The following is a 22,477-nucleotide window of genomic DNA, read 5'->3' as shown; positions in this document are numbered from 1 at the left end:
TTCCGCGCCTGACTACACACACTGTGAAAAAGTTGCTTCTCAGCCTTGACATAGTTTGTGGCTTATACAATTTTAAGTTATGGCCTCTTGTATCATAGGTATTTGGATTCATTTGAAATAATACAGTATAATTTACCATCATAAAAACCATTTAAATATTTATACACTTGAATAATATCATGGCGAAGACGTCGGAATGCTAGAGTAGGCAAGTTTAATTTTTCTAATCTTTCAGAATATGACAAATGCCTTAATCCAGGAACCAATTTCATTGCACGCCTTTGAACATTTTCTACTACAGCTACAGAGTACTTATATGTTGGGAACCAGATCAAATTATTGTATTCCAAAATTGGACGAATTAATGCATTAAAAAGAGTGACAAATACTGTGATATCAAAATTAGATATAGAACGTCGAATCAGTCCTACCATACTGTTAGCTCTAGAAACCATTTTTTCTATGTGTTTTCTGAATGATAAGTGTTTTCTAAATAAATGAAACAGAGTGCCATCCTTCCAGAAAACTGAAACTGCCTTTCCACCTAAGTTCCACAAAATGCCAAGACCTGAGCTCAAACTAAATTTTGTGCCAGAACCTTGGTCAAGCAAATCTCTCCAGAGCGTAAAAAAAGCTTGCGACGACCAGACATTTTCAGGCCGACGGCAGCGCTGTTGCCGAGAGAAGCTTTGTGTTAAATAAACAAAGAATGAGCCACGCTCAGCTCAAAATATTTTGTAGTGTAGACCAGGCTTTAGGTCGCAATGTTGAAAATACATGATTTGTATGACTTCAGCGCTGTGTTGTTTGTGTTGTATGTACAGGTACAGGGCCGTAGCAACAAAGAACATGGCCCCCTCCGAACATAAGTCCGGGGCCCCATACAACGCAGAAACTGGAATGTGGTAAGCTTATTTATTTTACACAACATGCAGGGTTCATATTATGTAGCCTATACATAGTAGAGGGCACAGCTCCGCTAATTAGCAAAGCTTTCTTTTTGGGCCTACTTATTCTGCCATGACATTGTTTGGGCTTGGTGAGTTTGTTGCGGCTAACGGTGGAAGTTGAATCGCCTACTGGTAGAGCCGGCTTGCTGGGGGCAGCCGAGTTGCACGGGTTTTTTGAGCATTTGGTGTGGTGGGAGCGATGCAGAATTGTGCATTTTTGCTACCTGGATAGTCTTGGCCTGGCAAAAGCTTTCAACCAAACGACAAGCGCCCTTAGGTTGCACATTACTTGTCGAATAGTTGTTGTACGACTACATAAATCGCTTGGTTTACATTTTACATCTTATTATCAATTATGATAGCCTATTTGGAGAGTTTGCACAAACACTTTTTTTTCAGAAACCCCAATTATGATGTACGGTAATGTTTCTTCCCTTATACCCCAATCCTCAATTACGATGGCCTTTCATTACTCAAATTCTATTATGACACAACAATGCGGTTGAGATTGGATTCTTGAATCTTTAATAAATTATGCCAATTGAAAGCTTTTTTTAATAGTTTTATGCAAATAAGGTAACTTAGCATTTGATATAATTCCTTGCAAATACCAAAATTGCTTCTTTTTGTAACACCAAAGTATCGGCCAAAATATCGGTATCAGTATCGGTATCGGCCTAAAAAAGTGATATCGGTATCGGCCAAAATATTGGTATCGGTACATATGTCCCCACCGTTTCAAACGGCTAAACTTTCGCTACCGTCGTCCACTTTGGCCATCGCCCACTTGGTCCGTCGCCCAACTGTTCTCGCCCAAGTGGGTATCGCCCAGTTGTGGTGTAGGCTACCGCTTGTAAATGTACTGCTAAATTCACTTTTTGTTTTGGAAGGATTTTCTTTTAACTTCAAAAATGTTATTTGCCATGTGATTTCAACTCGAGAGTGTGATGATTCTTTACTTCAAACTGATGTTTACCGTTCACCTTCATGTCCTGTCATCATTGTGGTTTCTGATGGTGATATTTGCAAACATTGCAAATTTTGCATTTTGATGAATGCAAAATTGCAACGTCAAAGAGAATCCTATAATTTTCAAATTGGCAAGTTACCTTTACAAAAATTTTCCACAGGGGCAACAAAGAGTCGACTTCTGCAGACAGCTAGGAAACAAAAATCAGAGTGAGTTTAGTTTGTGTGATGATTTTGCTCTACTTTTTAAAGTATCAACAGCATAACATCTTTGTAAAACGAGTATATACATGTTTAGAATTGCAAGAATAAAACAAAAAGTTATCCAGAAAGGAAGATATTGTTGCATTGGATTCTCCAATTGCTTCAGATATTCATCAGCTTATGGAACGAAATTCTGACTCGTTTTATTCCCTGTTTTATTGGGAACAATTAAAAATGCAAAAACAACGTAAAAACGGACTACGATTTCATCCAGATATCATCAGGTAATTGTTAACACTTCACCAATAGTGCAAACGAAGCAATTAAATTATAAATTAAACATTCTTAACAAACTAAAAGTAACATACATGATGCATAAAATAAAACTGGAAATTGAGTTACCCCGTTCAGTTTTCAAGGTTACTTTAGTAACCCAGCTTCAGTCACTATCTACAACTCTTCTTACAAAGTTGAAAAATTCTTTGCTGAACGTATAACGATTAACAAACTTTGGTTGATTAACCAGATATGCATGGTTAATGAAAAATGTAGCTGTAGTTGTATGCTGATAAAATTTTACGCTTTTTGAATGTGTTGCTTTTTTCTTTTTTTAGATTTGCTTTAAATTTAGCAATGAAAAGCTCCTCTTGTTATGATAAGTTAAGGCGAATTTTGATTTTACCTTCACGTCGCACTTTGATTGATTACCGGTAAGTATTAACGGAGCCAGATGATGTAAAAAGATAAAAAAAGAGTATATGGTACTGCAGTTACTTTCTTGTTTTTTCTTGTTCAAATGATATCGAATTTTTTTGTAATCGGTAACCTTGCTATAAACCTGTTTTAGTAACTTTGTGTGATTTGTGATTATAGTATTTTAAAAATGAAAACTAACAAACGTGAAACACAGTACTGATAACTTCTGGTTAAACTTTTGCCTGTATACAGACTATCGAGTGCATTTATGCAGTACGGTTTGGCGGTGTTGTTGATGTTTTACTCTGCTCCTTAAGAAATTACAAGTGGTTCCTAAACTATATGGCACCCTATATTATGCAATATTTCACTCACTGTTTAACTGGATGTGATTGCTTTGTAGTATGTTTATTGTTTATGATCTTTTTGTTAGTCACGAATAAGCAGTGTGGCTGTGACAATTTTTGTCATTTAGGATTTATGTTGACTTGCTCTTTTGATTGTACCTATAATATGCTGTTTTGCTCTTTTGCAGCACCCTATAATATGCTGCTCTTTTAATATTTTGTAGTAACATGAAATAGGCTAATAAAGTAGCCTCAGTGGACTTATGCGGTTATTCAAAAGATTAAAGTGATTATTTTTAGAAAGCATTGCGGCAATCCAAAGCACCTTTATCTTTGTTGAGATTGAAGCATTGCGCAAACGGCATGTTATCCCTTCATTGTCCAACGATACTGAATTCAAATAGCAATTACTTCGTTTTTCATGCTAACTAGAAGTTATTAATCGATTTTTCCGGTTTTGACTTTTGTTTTGTTTATAAGTTTTTCTTGTCAACAACAATCCAGATAAACAATGAATATTTTTTACGTTGATTTCACATTGGTTCTTCGTTGAATCAATGTAAAAAGTATCGATTTGCTTAGTGACAATAATCTTTCGCTTTACATGCGACTGCTGGAAGAGTTAGAAAATACCAAGCCTGTATTGACTCTTCCAACTCGTCTGCAGACGTTGAATCAATGTAAAAAATTGCGGATTTTTTTATCTGGGAATAACTTAATGCAAACATAATTACAGATCGTTTGATCGACGACACAAAGACTCAAAAATTAAACTGAAAGCTGTCACTGCTCAGCAAAACCCGGTGGGTATCGCAAATACTACACCTATAAAAGTGTTTAAACTTGCTCTCACGGGGAGACAAAACAGCTTTTAGAAATGTAAGCATAGCTTTGTCTACCATATGCACATTGCTTTGAACTTACTCGAACATTAGAAGCTTTTGTGTATTGGTTTTGTCAATGGAATTGCATATAAGATGCCAACCCTTTTCAACAAAGCTGCCGGAGTGTCGTAAGTAGTTGCAATAACATTAATACAGTTTTCGTGGAAGTGGTATAGCCTTGTGATGGAATTATCTGTGTCGCTGGGATATGTTGGGTGACAAAGACATCGCGAGCTTTATTACATCATGTGGCCGTGAGTTGGGGCACAGCTAGTATGAAATGTGAGCTCAACGATGTAGAATAGCTTTTGCACAAACAATTTTATCCGCACTGCTCTAACTTAGGCACGACGAGTGCAATGAACAAGTGTCTACTTCCAGGTATGGACTCATCTCTTTCGGATTATCGCGGACGACCGCCCTCTCGTGGCCGTACAAGGTCGAGAGCTGACTCCTACTTGGATACGAGTGAATATAACGAACCAAGGTGAGTGAAAGGATGTAATGCTCTCTCGTGGAGTACTCTAGTTAGGATTGTCGAACCTAATCGCGACGTATCTCTGCATAATTGTGCAGGAACACAATGCAGATTCAGTTCAAACTATAGTCTTTTTATTGTCTGTACTTCCAACATTTGTGGTCCACCTTGAGTTTCTGTTGGTCCACAGAGAGTTCTATAAATCCTTGATAAAAGTTCTTTAAAATTGTATCATTTACTACAGTAAATTATGTAAGGAATGCATCAGTGCCGGTCTTAAGGTATTTCGGGCCCTGTGCGGAACATGCTTTGCGGGCCCCAATGACAATGATCCAATTCAGTAGCGTAGCTAGGTATTTTGAAAGGGAAGGGGGGGTTTGACGGCCAGAGGGCGAAGCCTGACGGTGCAAAGGCAACACCCAGCGACGGGGAGTCTGGGGGGCCTCCCCAAGAAAATTGTGATAAATCACTTTGAATTTGGTGCATTCTGAGAGCATGCTCAACAAAAATTACTGCATTTTCTGAGTAAATTGTGGCCCCCCTAATTTTCAGGCCCTGTGCGATTGCACAGTTTGCACACCCCAAAGACCAGCACTAACTGCATACAGGTGTAAGAATATTATGTAGCATGTATGATTGTATGTCAGCGTGACGTAATAATCATGTTTGCTTTGTGTTGTTGACAGTTGCGGATTTAGGGCAAAATTTTAGGGGGCGCCAAAGAAGTGTGGAACAACCTCTCCGCAAATGGCTAGGGAAATTTTTTTGCGTTTTTATTAATAAAATTTCCTATCTAAGTCAGGTAGGTTACCAATCATTCCCACATCACAAATCAACACCACAAGTGACAATCAGTTGTAAAGTTGAGGCAATGCCATAATGCCGCTCGTGGCAATTAAAAGTAATAACGAACGTGAAAGGATAATTTAGGTATTTTCCACTAAAACTTAAGGTATTTTCCACTAAGGCTATACAACAGTGATTGCTTCAAGTGAATGAAAAGGAGTAACTACTAGTGTTGTCAACCGCGCAGCGTACGCGGTGACGTCGCCGCGCCGCGCGGGCACCGCGTAGAAATGTTGACTGTGCCAACCGCGCCGCGCGGTCACCGCGCGGACAAATAATGAAGAACAAAACTGAAAAAAAATGTTTTCGGTAGCATGGTTAAACAAACTTTTCAAGCTTGAACTCACTGTATCATTGAACATTCCAGTGGGATAACTGTTCTAGCGAGTTTATAACAGGTTCAGGTTGTGGAAATTTGGTAAATCCAAAGAAAAGCATCATGAAAAATGCGTTGCCAGATGAATTATTTTGCCAAATTTTTTAAACTTTTAAACATTTTATCAGAAATAAAATCGCAATTACATAAATTTGGCATATTTAAGACCTTTTAGTTAATCAAAGGTTGTAGAATTAATGAGCCTTGCTCAGCATTACACGTTGGAGAGTTAAAATCAGGATAATAATAAGAAAAATAGTAAAACTTTTGGAAAATTACAGGGAAATTCATTTATGAGAATCTAGTTACTGGCAACACTGTTCAATGCAATGTTGATTGTTGAATCCTTCAGAAAAAAGCCTGTTGTCAGTTGTCACTTGTCAGTATTTATTTCAGAATTTTTTTAACCATCACAATGAAAACAATACGTAGCAGAAGTCTAGAAAAAAGTAAATGAGAGGTCTATGAGAATGTAGGAGCTTTTCTTCATTATATTTTATGTGTAAAGTGTAACAGTTATTTCAGAAAGTAGAAAGCTTGTTCTAGCCATATTTGTGCCCAGGGAACTCAGTGACATAACTTTGCTTCTACCTTTTTCAGATACAGGCACACACATAATTGCATATCTAATTTTCGATTTTGTAAATTTCCTATTTATCTTTTAATTTTGAATTTAGGAACCTTATTGGATAACACAGTTTATGCAATTAACCGATTTCATCTTGCTATTTAAATAGGCTACAGTAGCAGTAAAAAGTTACCAGTATTCATTTACAGGTGAGAACAACTAATCCAACTTCTGTGGCTGAGTTTTTTGAAACTTTCAGTTTCAGATTTTTGCGGTACGGTGCGGGCGCAGTGTGACATTTTCAGAATTTTTGCGGTGCGGTGCAGTGTGCGGGCAGACATTTGCAGTGCAGTGCGGGTAGCGGGCAGATTTTTCCTGCCCGCGCCATCACTAGTAACTACCAAAATCCATTTCAATAAATCACCAACCTAGATTGCCTGAAGCTCACTGGTGCATAGCCCAAAAAATGCATTGTAAAATACATTCAAACGGTGAGGCCTAGGTGTACTTAGTACTAGTAAGTGGTACTCAGTTAAGATATTGCGAATAAAAAAATAATTCAAATATGAACAAAGCGCTTGCAGCAATAAGAGTCTACTATTTCTATTTTGTAGAATAAGCGAAATCGGGCCTATGCCCTATCAGCAAAACAAAATATTGTGAATTGACAATGATGCAATTGAGCAAAAGAACAATACGATTAAACTACTCATGCTGATAATGTTGCAAAAACGTCTCAATATGTAATCGTAATTTGTAACAACGTATAAAAATGACATTAGATTTCTTCAAACAAGTAATTCGATCACAAACATGTTTTGAATAAAATACGTAATAAATTTAGCAGAGATGTGTTCAAGACCAGATCCAGCTTTACTGTCCAAAAAGTTGATGTATGGCATTCTATCCTATCTCTCTGCCTAAACTGCCATAAAATCTAGATCCCTACCGTGCATTATATTATTTAAACTTGAGTTAAAAAAAGTTTCTTTATTAGTTATTAGTATTTTATATATTATAATGTCCATTGTCTCTTGTACCATTATCAGCGGTTAGTAGGTCTACTTGCCGAGACTAAACATCATGCATGGTTTTACATTAGTAAAATGGAAATTTACAAGTTAAAGTATAGCAGAAAAAAGAAATTTGCATGCAGACATAAAAAAATAAATTGGAATTTTAGGGGGCGCCGCAGCGCCATAGGTAAATCCGCCCCTGGTTGTTGATCGATGTTTCTGGAAGTGCTAGATAAGCATAAGCTTAGCAGTTTTTGAACTTATTTTACTAGTTGACGAGTAGGCTATTGAACTGTTGAAGGCAGAAGTGAAGTGCTGGCCTAATCAATAAATCATAATAATGTTGCTGTAATTGTTGTGTGGTGTTGTCGGTGCACGAAGCTTGCGCTTCTTCATGGCACAAAGTTTCTTTAGGGAGAGTAGAGCAGCTATTCGCTGTTTCACTGAATGTTAATTAAATTATTTTATGCATGTCACATGTTATATTTTTTCAGACGCTAAATTAAGTATTGTATTCTGCAGTGCTTTCAAATTAACAAAATGTTAGAAGCTCCTGTTACTAAGAAGGCAAGACTGAGACATTACCATTTTATTGAAACAATATGTGCATGATGTTTTGTTAGAATAAAATTTGAAATTAAAATTATGTTTATTCAAGTAGTTAAAGTTGAGTGTGCAAATTAAGAGGGTTTGCTTAATTAGTTAATTACGTATATATAATTTTATTACGGACTAAGATTGAACACGCACTTGAGTTTTCTGACCTATGTGCAATGCAGTTTCGACTAGTGGTGTTCATGAAGCGTCAACATAGCAAAGTGGTCCATCGAATATTTTTTTAAAAAAGTGGTCCGTTGGATATTTAAATAAAGATATGGTCCATGCGCCAAAAAAGGTTGAGATTCACTGGTTTAGAATGTTGTTAAGACAACTTATTGGCAAGTCATACTCATAGACCACAACACGCAGACTGGTGGAATCGGTCATGCTTCACTGGTTATGTAATTTGTCTCATCTTCAGCCTCACTTTCAACTTTATGTTAATTCTCTACTTTTTTGTTTTACGTGGTTTACTGTTAAATGGTTTAATTATTTTGTGTGAACTGAGAACTTTGATTTGATTCCAAAGACTTGATTTCACTTCTATTTTTTAACATTTTTCTGGCAGAGATGTTATGGCGCCCTCTCGTAGTCGTGCTTCAACACCATCGGCAGCCGTTAGGAAAGCGATGCAAGTGCTTGAAGACACATACAGACAGCAATCCTACTTGAAGGTTTGTAATTGCGATCTTCGTTCTGATGTTCATCTTAAAGTACTTGTTCATCAGGAACTAACATGCCTTGCAGTGAAGGATAACATTAATGCTTGTAAGCCATTGCCGTGTTGTTACACTTCTAAAATTGTTACAATACAATTTAATTTCTAAAGCGTTTTAAACAGACTGTCGTTTGTTAGAAACGTCTCCACAGTTGATAAATCTCGTCATTTCTTTGCTTTTAGCATACATTTTTGTGGTGTGTAGATTGCTACCTTCTTTACTGCAGTATACTTCAGTACTCTCTCTCAATCCTGACCAGATACCCATGGTACATTTAAGTACGTGGTACTGGTATGTAGGCTACCTATGTATCATCATTTGTACGATTAAACTGATGCTGGTGTAACTACAATGATGCTGGTGTAACTACAATTTTTTTAAACAAATACAGTTAGTTTCTTTAAATCCAACCAGAGTGATCGATGGTCACGGTCTGCTGATCATGGAAGCATCTACAACGGACCAACCAGAGCGCGCCGTTCGCGTCTCCCATTAGTTCCCGATCTCCTTCCCCAATCAGAAGGTAAGTACATGTTGCCAGGATGAAATGATAACTTCTCATGTGGCAACCATGGGAAGTAAAACATTTATGAAAACTGCCAAAAACGATGCATTTAATTCATTCTTCAATGAAATAATTTTGATTGAAATTTTAGTTAAGCCTGGACTTTATATTGTTTGGTTTGTTCACCATGAAAGATGAAACTGACTCTGTAATTACTGGTAGACGGCTTGACCAGTTAATGGGAGCGCACGTAATAACCTCATAGGTTTTAAACTGCGTCCTCGTTTGAAAGCGGAAGTGGCTACATTTTGATACAGTTCAGTAACGTTAGTTTTGCGTTATGATTATTGCCTTAGTGCTAATGCATTGCACCGAGTCGCATGCGCTTGATTACGTCGTGCCGTCCTGTAGCTCTGAGTAGTTCGTAATTATTGCAGCAGGACTTGGTAACCACTACACAGTGATTTGTCACTTGTACACAAAGCTCTACTCGTGTTAAGACCTCTTTTCAATTCCTTTACGTTTGTGGCTTTCTGTAGCTATTCTGCAGCACCTACAAGCGTAACACATTTGAAAGTGGTTGTGGCTATATTTGAAAGTGGGCGTAGACGCTGGCATCCTTCATCTTGATTCAAATATACCACTACAAGACATTCTGAGGCGAATACCAAAACAAACAATAATTTTGACGTTGAATTAGTTTTAACTCTTTCTCGTCCCAAGATTTTCCGCAATTGGATCGGGAAACCCATGCGGTTTTACAGATTTTCCTTGCAAGGTTTGATTTCTGATACAATTTCCTAAAACTTAAATATTTCCTCAACTTTAAATTTTTGGCCTTTTTGGATTTTGGCCATCTTGCGTCTCGCGTGTTGAAAGTAATCAATAAATTTCTAAATATTTTGTTACAAACAAAGCATCGTGTCACGCACTGAGGAACATCATTCTAATTGCGCTTTGTTGAACTCAGATTGCCATCTTTGTGGCAACCATCCCTCGTGGTAGAGCTAGAGAGGGATAACTTTCAAGACGCTTTGGACGACAGTGAGTCCAGAAGGGAATTGCTCTTGAAAAAGTTGGCTGACGCTCAACAGACAATGGAGGTAATTATTGGAGAACAATCCTGTTTGTGTTTGATTGAAATGCTTTGATGGAGAAAAAAATGAAACACCATTTGTTTCAAAATCGAAACCACACAATTGTTGCCATTTCATACACAATAATGAACCTTAATAGATCACAAGTTCACAGCAATTGATTGATTTCATGATGAAATAATTATACAAGTCCTTGAATCGATTTTAACAGTGGTTTGATTGTTTTTTCGATTTATACTTTACTTGTTCTATTGAGGTTATGCAAACAGAAAACTTTTAGTTTTTGCGAGCTTTCAATTGACTTCTGACCTCATGCAATTAACGTAAAACATTTCAACCTCGGAATGAAAACTTAAAGTTAACCTGATGTTGTGGAGTTCAGATTCAGAACGAAAGACTCCGAGATGGAGAAATGGATGTGAACGAGTGCAAAGCCACCATCAGGCTGCTGCAACAAGTCCAACAAGAGCTTGAAACTAAGACACAATTCCTCCAGAAAGAAAGAGAAAGTTTCCTGGCAAAGTCCAAGCATGACGCGGAGGAAAAAGAAACGCAACGGAGAAAGTAAACTTTAAACTAACTGTATCAGCTTGGTAGTGGTGTTAATAGAAGACAGAAATGTAACTTTAATAGGTTTTAACATGCAAGTATTTTATATTTAATGTACAAAAAGAAATACAACATAATTAAATTTGCAATTTAATTATGTTGTATGTTCTTTGGGTATGAAAAATAAAACATAGTAAACTCATTAAAGTTACTTTATTTTGTATGTCTGCGGTACAACAAAAGCTTTATCAATATGAAGCTATTACAAATCTTTCGCCTTAACAAGATGTGCCTCGTGCATTAATTTGCTTTCTAAACTCATCATAAACTCATAATTTGTTTCATACAAAATTATATAGAATATAAGTTATAGTAGAATACAGAATAAGACAAAACATTTTGTTAAGCAACTCTTCCAGTAGCCCAATCTTTTGCAAATAAATTGTGTTCTTACTGTTTAGACTTTCACTGCTAACTAATATGATGCTGATTTACTGGATGTTAAAAATTTATTGCTACAAAACAATGCCACTTTTGCAAAATGTATCAACCTTTCACTTACTGAGGGTTGTTGCTATACTGCTCTCACAAATTAGGTGAAGGCATAAGTTCTACAATTTGAGCTTTCAACTTGATACAGTGACGATAAGTGGTTCAATTTTAATTTACAGAATAGACGAACTGAATCGGGAATCGAACCGGCTCCGTTGCCAACTTGAGCTGATGCTGGCAGACAAACAACAGCACCACGTCACACTTGAACGTTTGCACAAATCAATTGCAGATTTCAAACAACAAGTAAAAGATATTACAGAGGTTGGCAACTATTTCCAATTTATACTGTACAGTTGTTGTGCTTTAGTCGTATGTAGGTAGGCTACATTAAATTTGTGCTTTGTGGTTGAGATTTAGAGTAAGTGGATGGGAAAGTAAGGAAGCCTAACTTCGTGACTTCTGGAACGAAGAAGCTTCAAGATCAGGCGGCGCTGGTTCGACTTTCGGGGTGTGCGCTTGAGCAATGCAAGTTAAAGACTGCTCTCCATTCAGCGGCATCTAATGGATGGAATAATTCCCTGCAACAAGATTTCAACTATCGGAAACTTCACTCTGTCAATCTCGGTGACCGGGCGTGCGTCAATGATTCAAAGCCTCCATAAGTTTATAAGTATGCGAAACTGTTAAGATTAAGCTCTGCGAGAAGCTTTCCCAGTTCAAGGATAAAAGATTCAATCAATCAATCTTCGTGTCCACCTTCAAACATACCGCTGTCAATGTTGAGGTTTATTATTTTTAACAAGTTTTCATTGTTGCTTCGTTTCTTATTTTTACCTACTGGCTTCGCAATTCTCATACACATTAACAAACGTCACGCATCAACAAACGTGTATTGAGTTCTTCAACCTCGTAGACTCAATCTGCGACCACTTCGGAACTGAACACGACCAAAGAGAGGTTGAACGTTGCTAGGCAACGAAGGGAACTGCTGGAAAAGAAAAAGAATCATGCCTTCTCGGAGTTGGAGAAGAACCAGAAGACACAACAAGTGAGTGTTTTTATCGAAGATTAAAGATGTTTTTTCTTTAATTCCAGTCTTATAAAAGAAAGATGTGGTCATAATAGTGCACAGAACAACGAATAAGTTATTGATTGTCACAAAACAGGGCTTTAAAAGTTTGGTAAAACTTGTAAGTAGTTCACCAGTGAACAGTGGTTCTCGGTGCATTCCAGGTCAGGAAATTGTTGTCAATGTTATATTTCGTTTTTCTGTGAATGTTCTTCCCAACTGTTGCCTACAAATCGATTTGAATGTGGCTGAGTTAAACGCGTCAAAACCACTAATCTTAAAATCTGAAAGTAAGCATGAATACTACAAAGCAAATGTGTTTTAATCCAAAAAGGCTACATTTTAAATAATAATGTATTTTTTTTCATATCTATGATCTTGAGAGAACTTAAACCTATTTTTTAAATCGTTAATTTCAAAAGGAAATCAATGTTGTAATGTAAGAAGTAAGTTGTTTTGATAAAATTTCATAGGTATTGCAACCATATAAGTTTCTTAAAATATTATCTAACCATAGGCTCTAATAAACCGGAACACGGAACTTGGTCAGAGGTTGAGCAGATGCCAGTCGGACCTTGAGGTGGTGTCGGAACAATTGGATCAAACCAACCACAAGTATGGACATCAGAAAGAGGTCGGTGGTTCGATTCCTACTCTCACTAACTTCAGTGCTATATTTTGAAAGTTCCTACAGAAGCCATTCTGAAAAGATGCAATTTAAAATAATTTTTATGCTAATAAATCAAAAATATACTTAGCCTATGATTTTTTCAATATTGTCCATGGCGATTTTTGTTGAACTGAACTTTTCTGACACTTCGTAATTTTTACATTATGTTCTGATGCTGCTGATCGTAAAACTTCAGCTTAGATATCTAATGCTTGATTTCATTTGAAATATTCAGTGCTTCATAAAAAGATTGCTTCAGATATTTAAAAGAGTACTTTCAATACAAAGTTCAACTGTTGAGATGTTTGTCGTACTTCCAAATGAGTAAGTCACCTAAAAGAAACCCAGAAAAGAATCCTGCTCTATCATAAAAGAGCTAAATCATATTTTTATTTTTGTTTTGTCCATTTCGTCCCAGGAGTTCGCCATGTGCCGAGATAAGATGAAAAAGCAAGGAAGTGATTTGATGGAATTAAGAAGAAGTCACATGGAGTTGCAAAGTGACCGAGAGAGGGCGCTAAAGTACAACAATGAGTTGGAGAAAACCCTCAATTCGATCAAGGAAATCAATCAAAAACTAAAACAGGTTGGTGTTCTACAAATGAAACAAGTCATTAAAATTTCCAATGCTTTTGAGCTTCCATTACTTTACGTCGGTTCGGCTAGATGGCCGATTGATGAGAGCCTGGCACGGCACTCGAGGGCGCCGGTTCGACACCGCTCAAGAGCATGCGGCTGTGTCGTTAGCATGACACTTAATGGCATGCCTGAAGGTGGACACGAAGACTGGCTTCCTTGCCTTCTTGTCCACTTAAATTAAATCTTCAACCACCGGGCGTAAGCCTAGATACGACAAAAACAATGTTTTGGCTATTAGACCTTGGTACAAGTTTCAACAACTTCACAAAGCTTACAACACATCCATAAATCAGTTTTTAAAATCTTGTCACCATCGATGAACATAAATCATGAATAATAAAACAATTTATTATCAGCTTACCAACCATCTGCAGAAATCAAACCCCACTTTGACACGCGTGTGACGTCACGATATTGAGAATGATGCTTTCAGTCTCTTTATGCTTGGGAATGACGCTTTCAGTCTAAATAAAACTTGCCTAATTTTAAACAAAACTGCATTAAAAGAGCGAGTTTTGCCAATACCAAACATTCAAACATCTCAGCCAGGAATTAACAACAAGAAAACATAGAGACTTAGCTTTATTTCCGAAAAATGCCGAAGAAAACATGATCTTACCCTTTTGCTATGCCACCAGACAGCACCATTTTACAGGAATATTCATACCCACAGTTTTGTTGAAAATGCTCTCAAAATGCACCAAATTCAAAGTAATTTTTCAAAATTTTCTGGGGGGGGCCCCCCAGACCCCCCGGCGCTGGCTGTCGTCTTAAGCGAAAACGCCATCGTGCTTCGCCTGCCTTCAAAAATTCCTGGCTACGCTACTCTCAATGGCCCCCCCATGAGAAAATCCTGCGTACGCCCCTGTCTGTGACGTATTCGCATTCATCGATACTGCTTTACGTCACCAGGCGAAAGTGACGCTTGAAGACGACAACACGGAACTTCACGCGGATCTGGCGAAGACGAGGCTGGAGCTGGCAAAGTCGTCGGAGGAAAATGATTCAAATAAAAACCAGCTCGTCGAAAGCAGAAAGGTTGGAATTTTGTTTGATAATGTAAAAAAACATTGGATGAGTAGCTATTGAGTTTATATGACGTAACAGTTAAAAACAAAAACATCGACACCCACTCATTAAAAGAAAAAACAGATTCATTTTTTGTTTATTTGTTTTGTAATCGTTTTTTATTTTAACAAAATCCATCGATTGAACTTGAGTTCAATGACTTCTTGTCACAAAAGAGAATTTTGAAAAATTTTGAAAATTTTGAGTTCAATGACTTTGTGTCGGCTACATTGCCGAGTGGTGAGAGCCCTGGAACTGCAATCGAAAGGGCGCCGGTTCGACACCGCTCAACAGCATGCGGCACAACATCATGCAGCATGCAGCAACAGCACACTTAAAGACATGCCTGAAGGTGGACACGAAAATTGGCTTCCTTGCCTTCCCGTCCACTTAATCTAAATCTTCAGTCACCGGGCGTAAGCCTGGATACGACAAACAATGACTTCTTGTCAGAATAGAGAATTTTCAAAAAAATATAAGTTAAAATATGCTGAACCAGAGAAAATTAAATCGCCTATTGTATAATATTTTACTGGTTAGTGTTTTTTATTGAAATAAGCTTTCACGAAGAAAGATTCTAACCAGCAAACTACACTATTTTAGTGGCAACTTATAATGTCATAGTTGTGACTTCAGTAGTTCTTGAAGTTATTTTTTTGATTACTTTTTTTATAATTTGATTTAAGTTTGACAAAATAATTTTGATTTTCTTGTTTTTTGTGTTCTAGCATTGCAAGCAGCTGACTAAGGAAGTTCTTCAACTTCGTCCGGAAGTGGACGAGCTGGAGAGAAAACTTAAAGAAATGGAAGGGACTCACAAAATGGACGTCCAGAAGGCGGCGCTATTAGAAGCACAAAAGTCTCAGCTGGCCTGTGAAAAGGAAGATGCTTTAACGGTTTGTTGGCTTTTATTTTGCTTAAAAAATAGTTTAACTGACACTGTTTGGTCAAACCTTTCATGTCTTCACGTGATTACAGGCGATTTCCATAGCTATCTCACCTACCTGTGCAGAGGGGAGGTTTTATTTGTTTACGTTTACCAACTGACAGACAAAACAAAGTAACTTTAACGCGTTTAACATTACAGTGCATAGTCAGATTAATCTTATTATTCTCATCTTATGTATACTGCAGATTTAAAGTTATTCTTGATGAAGACACATGTATGTGTCGAAAACGTTTGAGTTTATTTTTAAATATGTTATATTTCGTTTGTATAATAAAGTATGTTAAACCCGCTAAAGTTACATTGTTTTGTCTGTCTATGATTCAACAAAGCAAATTCTCTACCAAAGTTTTACAAATTGGTTGAAGATTCATAACTAACTCGCATTATCTTGTACCGGATCTTGTGGAACAAATAAGCCTACTAGTTGTTAGTTGCTACCAGGGTAGCCTACTCCTAAACCTCAAGGTCATGAAAATCTAAGATTTCTTTTGAACAAAAGTAAGCTATAACTAGACTTTTCTAAAACGCTTTAATAACTTAGTTCTGTACAGTAACTAATGATGTTGTTTTGGTCAACAGAAACTATCTGCTCTTCGAGAAAGTTTTGAAAACTTGGAAAAACATCACGGAGAGGAAATGAAAAAAATGAGCAAAGATATCGCCGAGATACGTCACGATAAAGACAGAGCGAACGCTCAGTTCAGAGATGCGCGATCGGTGAGTGTGATATCACAGCACTTGCTGCAACCGTGCAATAAAGATAAATTTCTTAAAATTTGTTGCACTTTTGTAGTAAGGAATCATGAAAAGGTAAATACCTCCTGACAGAAGTTAAACCATCACAATTAAAAATTTGGTTGCATGTCTTGTGATACGTATCTTCTTGTGTTTCTTCACAAATTAGAGCATTAAAAGTGAGCTATAGTGAAAAAAATCTGAAAGTGCCTCGTGGCGGGAAAACACCTTTTTCTCCAACTTGTCGCAATTGGGTAAACCTGTGTCATTATTTGTTCTTGCTTATGAGGGTTGCTGTCTCGATTTTTGTCATTCGCTTGATTGCAAGAATCCATGTATTTTGAGTCGACTACTTAGTTGCAAGAACTACATTTGGAAAAATGAAAAATATTTTAACCAATCAACGTTTAAATTTATCAACTCGTCTCAGGATCTTAAAATGCTATATCTGGTCGACCCTATTATACAGTTCTGAAACTTGGACAATATCACAAAAAATAGAGAAACGGATCGATGCCTTCGAGCTCTGGACATACAGGCAAATGTTAAAAATTTCATGGAAACAAAAAATCACTAACGATGAAGTACTCTCCAAATTCAATTCAAGCAAAATGCTCTTACAAACAGTCAAAAGAAGAAAATTGAAGTATTTCGGACACACAATAAGGCAAAATTCATTACAAAGATCATTAATAGAAGGGAAGATAAACGGTAAAAGAAGTAAAGGCAGACCAAGAATGATTTGGACAACAAACATCACAAAATGGACAAAATTAAGTTATGAATGTGCAGTACGCACAGCTCATGGTCGAGAACAATGGCGCATTGTATCCAACCCTCCAGACGAGGAAGGAACAAAATGATGATGACTTAGTGTTGGGCTATATATTACTGCAATAAGCTTAACGTTGCAACTAGTGCTAAGCTCTATGTTGGAACCCAAATTGTATTGGTTCAGTTGTAGATGCTCATTTAACCCGAAACACCGGAATAACTACGTTTACTGAACCAACCCATGCGATATAATCCAACCCATGCGTATTATCTAACCCATGAGATATAAATTTAATAAACGCATTTCAGTTGAATTTTTGGTAAGAAACATTATAATGTTCAGCTTCAACTCTCTCGAAACCTTAATGGAAGAACCAATTTATTTTGTTTTAATTTTTAAAAAATCTTTGCAATAATTCAGCAATATTCAAGAATAAAAGAGGAACTTGAATCCATTAACCAACATACGCAAGCACAACTTGATCACTGGAGGCAGGCTTGTTCAAAGCTCAGCTCATTGGTCGATAAAAAAGGAGCATGACCTGAGCGATTGCGTCACCCAACGGTGAGAAGCTGAGGAGAGCTTAGCTCTCGAGGAGGCGCAAAGAAGAACGTTAGAGATCCAGGCATGTCGTATAAAGAAGCAAACGATTTAATAATACATTGCCGTAACGTATGGGTTAGATACGATATCAGTTGAAGTCTTTGTCTGCCTTTGTGCTTCCCGATAGCTCAGTTGTTTAGCGAGTGACTTTGTGATAAAAGAAGCTTCAAGATCAGGCTGCGCTGGTTCGATTCTCGGGGTGTGCGCTTGAGGAACGCATGTGAAGGACTGCTTTCCATTCAGCAGTATCTAATGGATGGAATAATTCTCCTGCAACAACACTTCAACAATCGGAAACTTCACTCTATCAATCTCGGTGACTGGGCCTGCGTCAGTGATTCAAAGCCTTTACAAGTATGCGAAACTGCCAGAAATAAGCTTTCAAAGAAGCTTTCCCAGTCCGAGGATAAAGATTCAATCAATCAATAACTCAGTTGGTTACGATCTCGACTTTAGCAACGAAGATCAATCGAAACGAAATCTCTCTTGTCTTCAGCTGAATGATGCGCAAGTCGCTGATGAGGAGCTCGACCACTTGCGTTCCGAACAAAAGCGACTTTCCCAAGAATGCGCAGAAAACCAGCAGATGATCACTGTGTTGGAGATGCAGAGAGACATTCTGGCCAAATCGGTGAATATTTTGTTAGGCAACAGTTAGTTTAGTTTTTTTTTTTTTCACAATGGTAAGGATTCAATTGACTAACAAAAAGCAGCGGTTGAGAATTATGTGGCATGGATTAGTGGTGCGATACTGATAAGCCCAGCCTTATGGGGCGAAACACGTGTCTATCACTATCAATTTTTGCTACACTCGACTGCCGAGAAACATCAGTGAGTATTGGTAGAATAGCAGATGATTACTTATTCCATGAATCTGCTGTTTGCAAGATTTAAAACACTGGTTTATGGATTAGTTGAACCTCATATTTGGATTACTGTGGACACAATCGAACAAATTAAATCATCAAAATAAATTGTCACTCACAATGTCTCCCTCTTCTATCACCGGTTTAAATTACTATTTTACTGAGTAAAATTAACATGATTAACTTAAAGATTTTATTCTCACTTTCTATCCGCTGTTTGAAAACTCTTGTTAGATTTGGATCTTGGGTCTAGGACACTTTTACAGTATATAGGACTACTTTTTATTGAGACTTTTAGAAGTATCCAATTACTATGTATTGTATAAACTACATCAACAAGCAATTTCCTGTTTTTCAGCCGTCCAAGACTACAAGTGAAAATATTTGTCAGCCTCAAATTGAAAAGCTGCAAGCCGAACTGGCTTTGATAAAAACGAGATTACAACAAGCAGAATCAGAACGAGACAATCTTGTCAAAAATAAAAATAAATTGGCATGAGATACTTCGGTAAGACCTAGTAGGCCTAAATGCAATGAAAAAATATTTGCCAAATTTTCTCACTCTAGATATTTAAGTTCAAGCTACTATTACGCAAGCTTTTTTTGAATATTTTGATGTCGAACCTGCATTGTAATAAAAGTAACTATGTGATGTAATAATAATATAATATGCAATATATAAATTTCGCCCTAACCGGTCGAGCTTCGAGGTTAAGTTTAAAAAGCTCGCTAAGCATAACTGTGCTATAGAAAATTATTAAAAAAGTTACTACACTTGGATCCAACATGTCAGGGACACTTTAACCTTTTCCAAAGAAGCAAACTTATTACTCTGTTGCGACATCATGCGGTGCTACATTAACAGAAAGGCCATGAGTACTTTTCGATCCAGGCCTGACATAATTTTAGAACTTTAGGGGCACAAAATCTTTTTAGATGTCCAGATAACTTGCCAAAACACTTCATATTATTTTACTTCAGTACATTTGCATTCAGTCTATTTCGCTTTGGTGACAATTCCTGCTTTTGAAATAAAACAAAACCTCTTTTCTGAAGGATTTTACAAATAGGTTATTTTCTCACCCTGCCATCTGGTTGGAACCGGTCTAAATTATCCCGAAAACGGTTTTGACCCAATAAACTGACTCACCATCCAGGCACTTCGTGTTATTTTCTGCCTCGCTTTCAATCACATCTCGAAAACATAAAATCATTTTCCAATATCATATCAGCATTAGCATAAAATCATTTTATTTACAATTCTCTGTTAGGTCATGTGTAGATTCCTTACTCTTCGCATATTATTGATGCAGACTCCATTGATATTAAGTCTGTACTGGAGTCAACATACACCAGCACTGCATGACCACTGGAGGCAGGATGCCTCTTCTTACAAAAAAGTAGCAGCAGAATAGTTTCAGCCTAACATCAGTTCATAACGTGCCCATAAAACAAATGTTCAAAGTGAAACGCATTATTCAAAAGGAAAATCAACTCATAAACAAAATAAAATCCTCTTAAATCCTTTTTATTAATCCTTTGTTATTTGACTCTTTCCAATATTTTATCAGATTGAATCCCTTGGTGACGTCACCACGCTAAAAGGAGTGAACCAACTTCTTGCTGAGCAACTCACCCAAGCACGACAGGTCAGTTGGATAGTGAAACGGACTCCACCATTAGTACCAACAACAGACTGAAAACAGCAACTGAATGATATCAAATCCGTAGTATTAATCACAAAAGCAGCCGTAGATCTACACCATAGCAAAACCAATGAAGGAACGTAACCTAAACGTTACTTATATCAGCCACGTGTCAATACCATCCTAGTAGTTGTATCACCACCACAACAGTATCATCGCAATATGAATACCATCTCAGCATCGTCGCCATCACATCACCGATATCAACACATGATTGAAATAATCAGTTCATTTATATCAAAACTGACGGACTAATATCAAAATCGACTGAATAATATCAAAATCGACTGACTAATATTAAAATCGACTGAACAATATCAAAATCGACTGAACAATATCAAAATCGACTGAACAATATCAAAATCGACTGAATAATATCAAAATCGACTGAATAATATCAAAATCGACTAAATAATATCAAAATCGATTGACTAATATCAAAATCGACTGAATAATATCAAAATCGACTGAACAATAACAAAATCAAATTAGAAGATATAAAACAAAAGTATTTTTCGTGCATGAAACAAGTGAAGACATAGTTATGCTAAGCGATGACTTCCGATCGCCTCTCCGACTTGTGTGTGCTTCATTGCCATCGTGAAAGGATCAATGAGGAGATGATCAATGAGGAGATGATCAATCGAGTTGTCACGAGCTTAGTTGGCGGAAAGCGACGAATGGAGGTTTGATCATAGTGCTATTTGCTTATGCCTGGCATGGACTTTCTATTGTACACGAATTAAGACTTTGATCTTTTAAGCAACTACTCGATTTTGATATTAATCACTCGGTTTTGATATTAATTCGTCGGTTTTGATATTAAGCATTCGATTTTGATATTAGGTAATTGATTTTGATATTATTCAGTCGATTTTGATATTAGTCAGTCGATTTTGATATTAGGCAGTCGATTTTGATATCATTCAGTCGATTTTGATATTAATCCGTCGGTTTTGATATTACGCAGTCGGTTTTGATATTATTCAGTCGATTTGATATTGAGCAGTCGACTTTGATATTATTCAGTCGATTTTGATATTAGGCAGTCAGTATTGATATTAGGCAGTCAGTTTTGATATTAGTCAGTCGATTTTGATATTATGCAGTCGATTTTGATATTATTCAGTCGGTTTTGATATTATTCAGTCGATTTTGATATTATTCAGTCGATTTTGATATTAGTCAGTCAGTTTTGATATTATTCAGTCGGTTTTGATATTATTGAGTCGGTTATGATATTGTTCGGTCGGTTTTGATATTATTCAGTCGATTTTGATATTATTCAGTCGATTTCAATATTATTCAGTCGATTTTGATATTATTCAGTCGGTTTTGATATTATTCAGTCGATTTTGATATTTTTCAGTCGGTTTTGATATTAGTCAGTCGATTTTGATACTGTTCAGTTAATGATGTTGCCTAATTGTAGCCTATTAGATAAGGTCTTATGCAGTTAATGTGTAGTTTCTGTTGCTGTGGTAATAAGTTGTATGTTCTTAAAGTATTTGATGATATATGTCATTGTGCGATGTAGATGCGTTGTTGGTACTATTGCGGGTAATGATCTTATGATACTGATTTTGTTCTTAAGCCGTTGTTGAGTTCCTTCCAGTGGCGATATTGCTACGATTGTGTGATCGTTCCAGCAATGAAGTAAATCCAGGCAAATGATATAAATGCGACACTGATCTATTTCTCTTGTTGATTTTCTGGCGCGTTCCCAATGGCACGAAATGTCAAAGCCACGGCTGTCTCTTTTCAGCCTAACACTAGCTAGGGGCAATGTTTGTTGATGTAAATATTCAGATTTTGCAGAAATATGAAAACTACTTCCATGAACAAAACGAAGCCTTGAAGAAGCAAAAAGTTTGTCAGATATCTCCGGAACATTCATTCATGTCAGTCAGCGGGAACTTGCCAGTACGTTCATAAATGATGCTGTAAGTCTATCATTGCCTTCATTCAGAGTATCGCTGGAGTATCAGAGTATCATTCAGAGCTAAGTCAGTATTTCTACATCAAATTGTTTTACTATTTTAGGTTAAGTTTTGCAAAATGTATATTATACTGCCTTAAGTTAATTATTTCGTAGCTA

At 36.8% G+C, this 22,477-nt stretch overlaps 1 protein-coding gene, 1 long non-coding RNA gene and 1 pseudogene across 3 annotated transcripts in view; all 3 read left to right on the top strand.

Moving 5' to 3' along the window:
• Positions 1-834: 834 nt before the first annotated feature.
• LOC145766120 (uncharacterized) lies at positions 835-2,411 on the top strand. Its single transcript, XR_014288692.1, has 3 exons — positions 835-905; positions 2,081-2,129; positions 2,218-2,411. It is a non-coding gene; the product is annotated as an uncharacterized LOC145766120 (long non-coding RNA).
• A 1,011-nt stretch (positions 2,412-3,422) lies between these two features.
• Positions 3,423-22,477, top strand: part of LOC145780139 (uncharacterized) — a 200,912-nt pseudogene continuing 181,857 nt past the window's right edge. Inside the window, exons 1-3 of the transcript XR_014290658.1 lie at positions 3,423-3,969; positions 4,432-4,537; positions 8,503-8,608. The product of XR_014290658.1 is annotated as an uncharacterized LOC145780139 (transcript). The remainder of the gene's footprint in view (positions 3,970-4,431; positions 4,538-8,502; positions 8,609-22,477) is intronic.
• Positions 8,697-22,322, top strand: LOC145778013 (uncharacterized). The gene is made up of 17 exons (XM_082589401.1): positions 8,697-8,702; positions 9,068-9,176; positions 9,882-9,936; positions 10,129-10,261; positions 10,638-10,819; positions 11,476-11,620; positions 12,213-12,347; positions 12,886-13,002; positions 13,457-13,624; positions 14,590-14,715; positions 15,474-15,641; positions 16,274-16,411; positions 17,625-17,829; positions 18,304-18,438; positions 19,032-19,181; positions 20,245-20,322; positions 22,198-22,322. Exons 1-13 carry the CDS (start codon positions 8,697-8,699, stop codon positions 17,742-17,744), a joined length of 1,602 nt encoding a protein of 533 aa, XP_082445527.1. The 3' UTR covers positions 17,745-17,829; positions 18,304-18,438; positions 19,032-19,181; positions 20,245-20,322; positions 22,198-22,322.

Source organism: Aplidium turbinatum, chromosome 1, assembly GCF_918807975.1.
Source record: "Aplidium turbinatum chromosome 1, kaAplTurb1.1, whole genome shotgun sequence".
Classification (NCBI taxonomy): domain Eukaryota; kingdom Metazoa; phylum Chordata; class Ascidiacea; order Aplousobranchia; family Polyclinidae; genus Aplidium; species Aplidium turbinatum.
The sequence above is the reverse complement of the archived record's forward strand: the minus strand, read 5'-3'. Positions and strand labels throughout refer to the sequence as shown.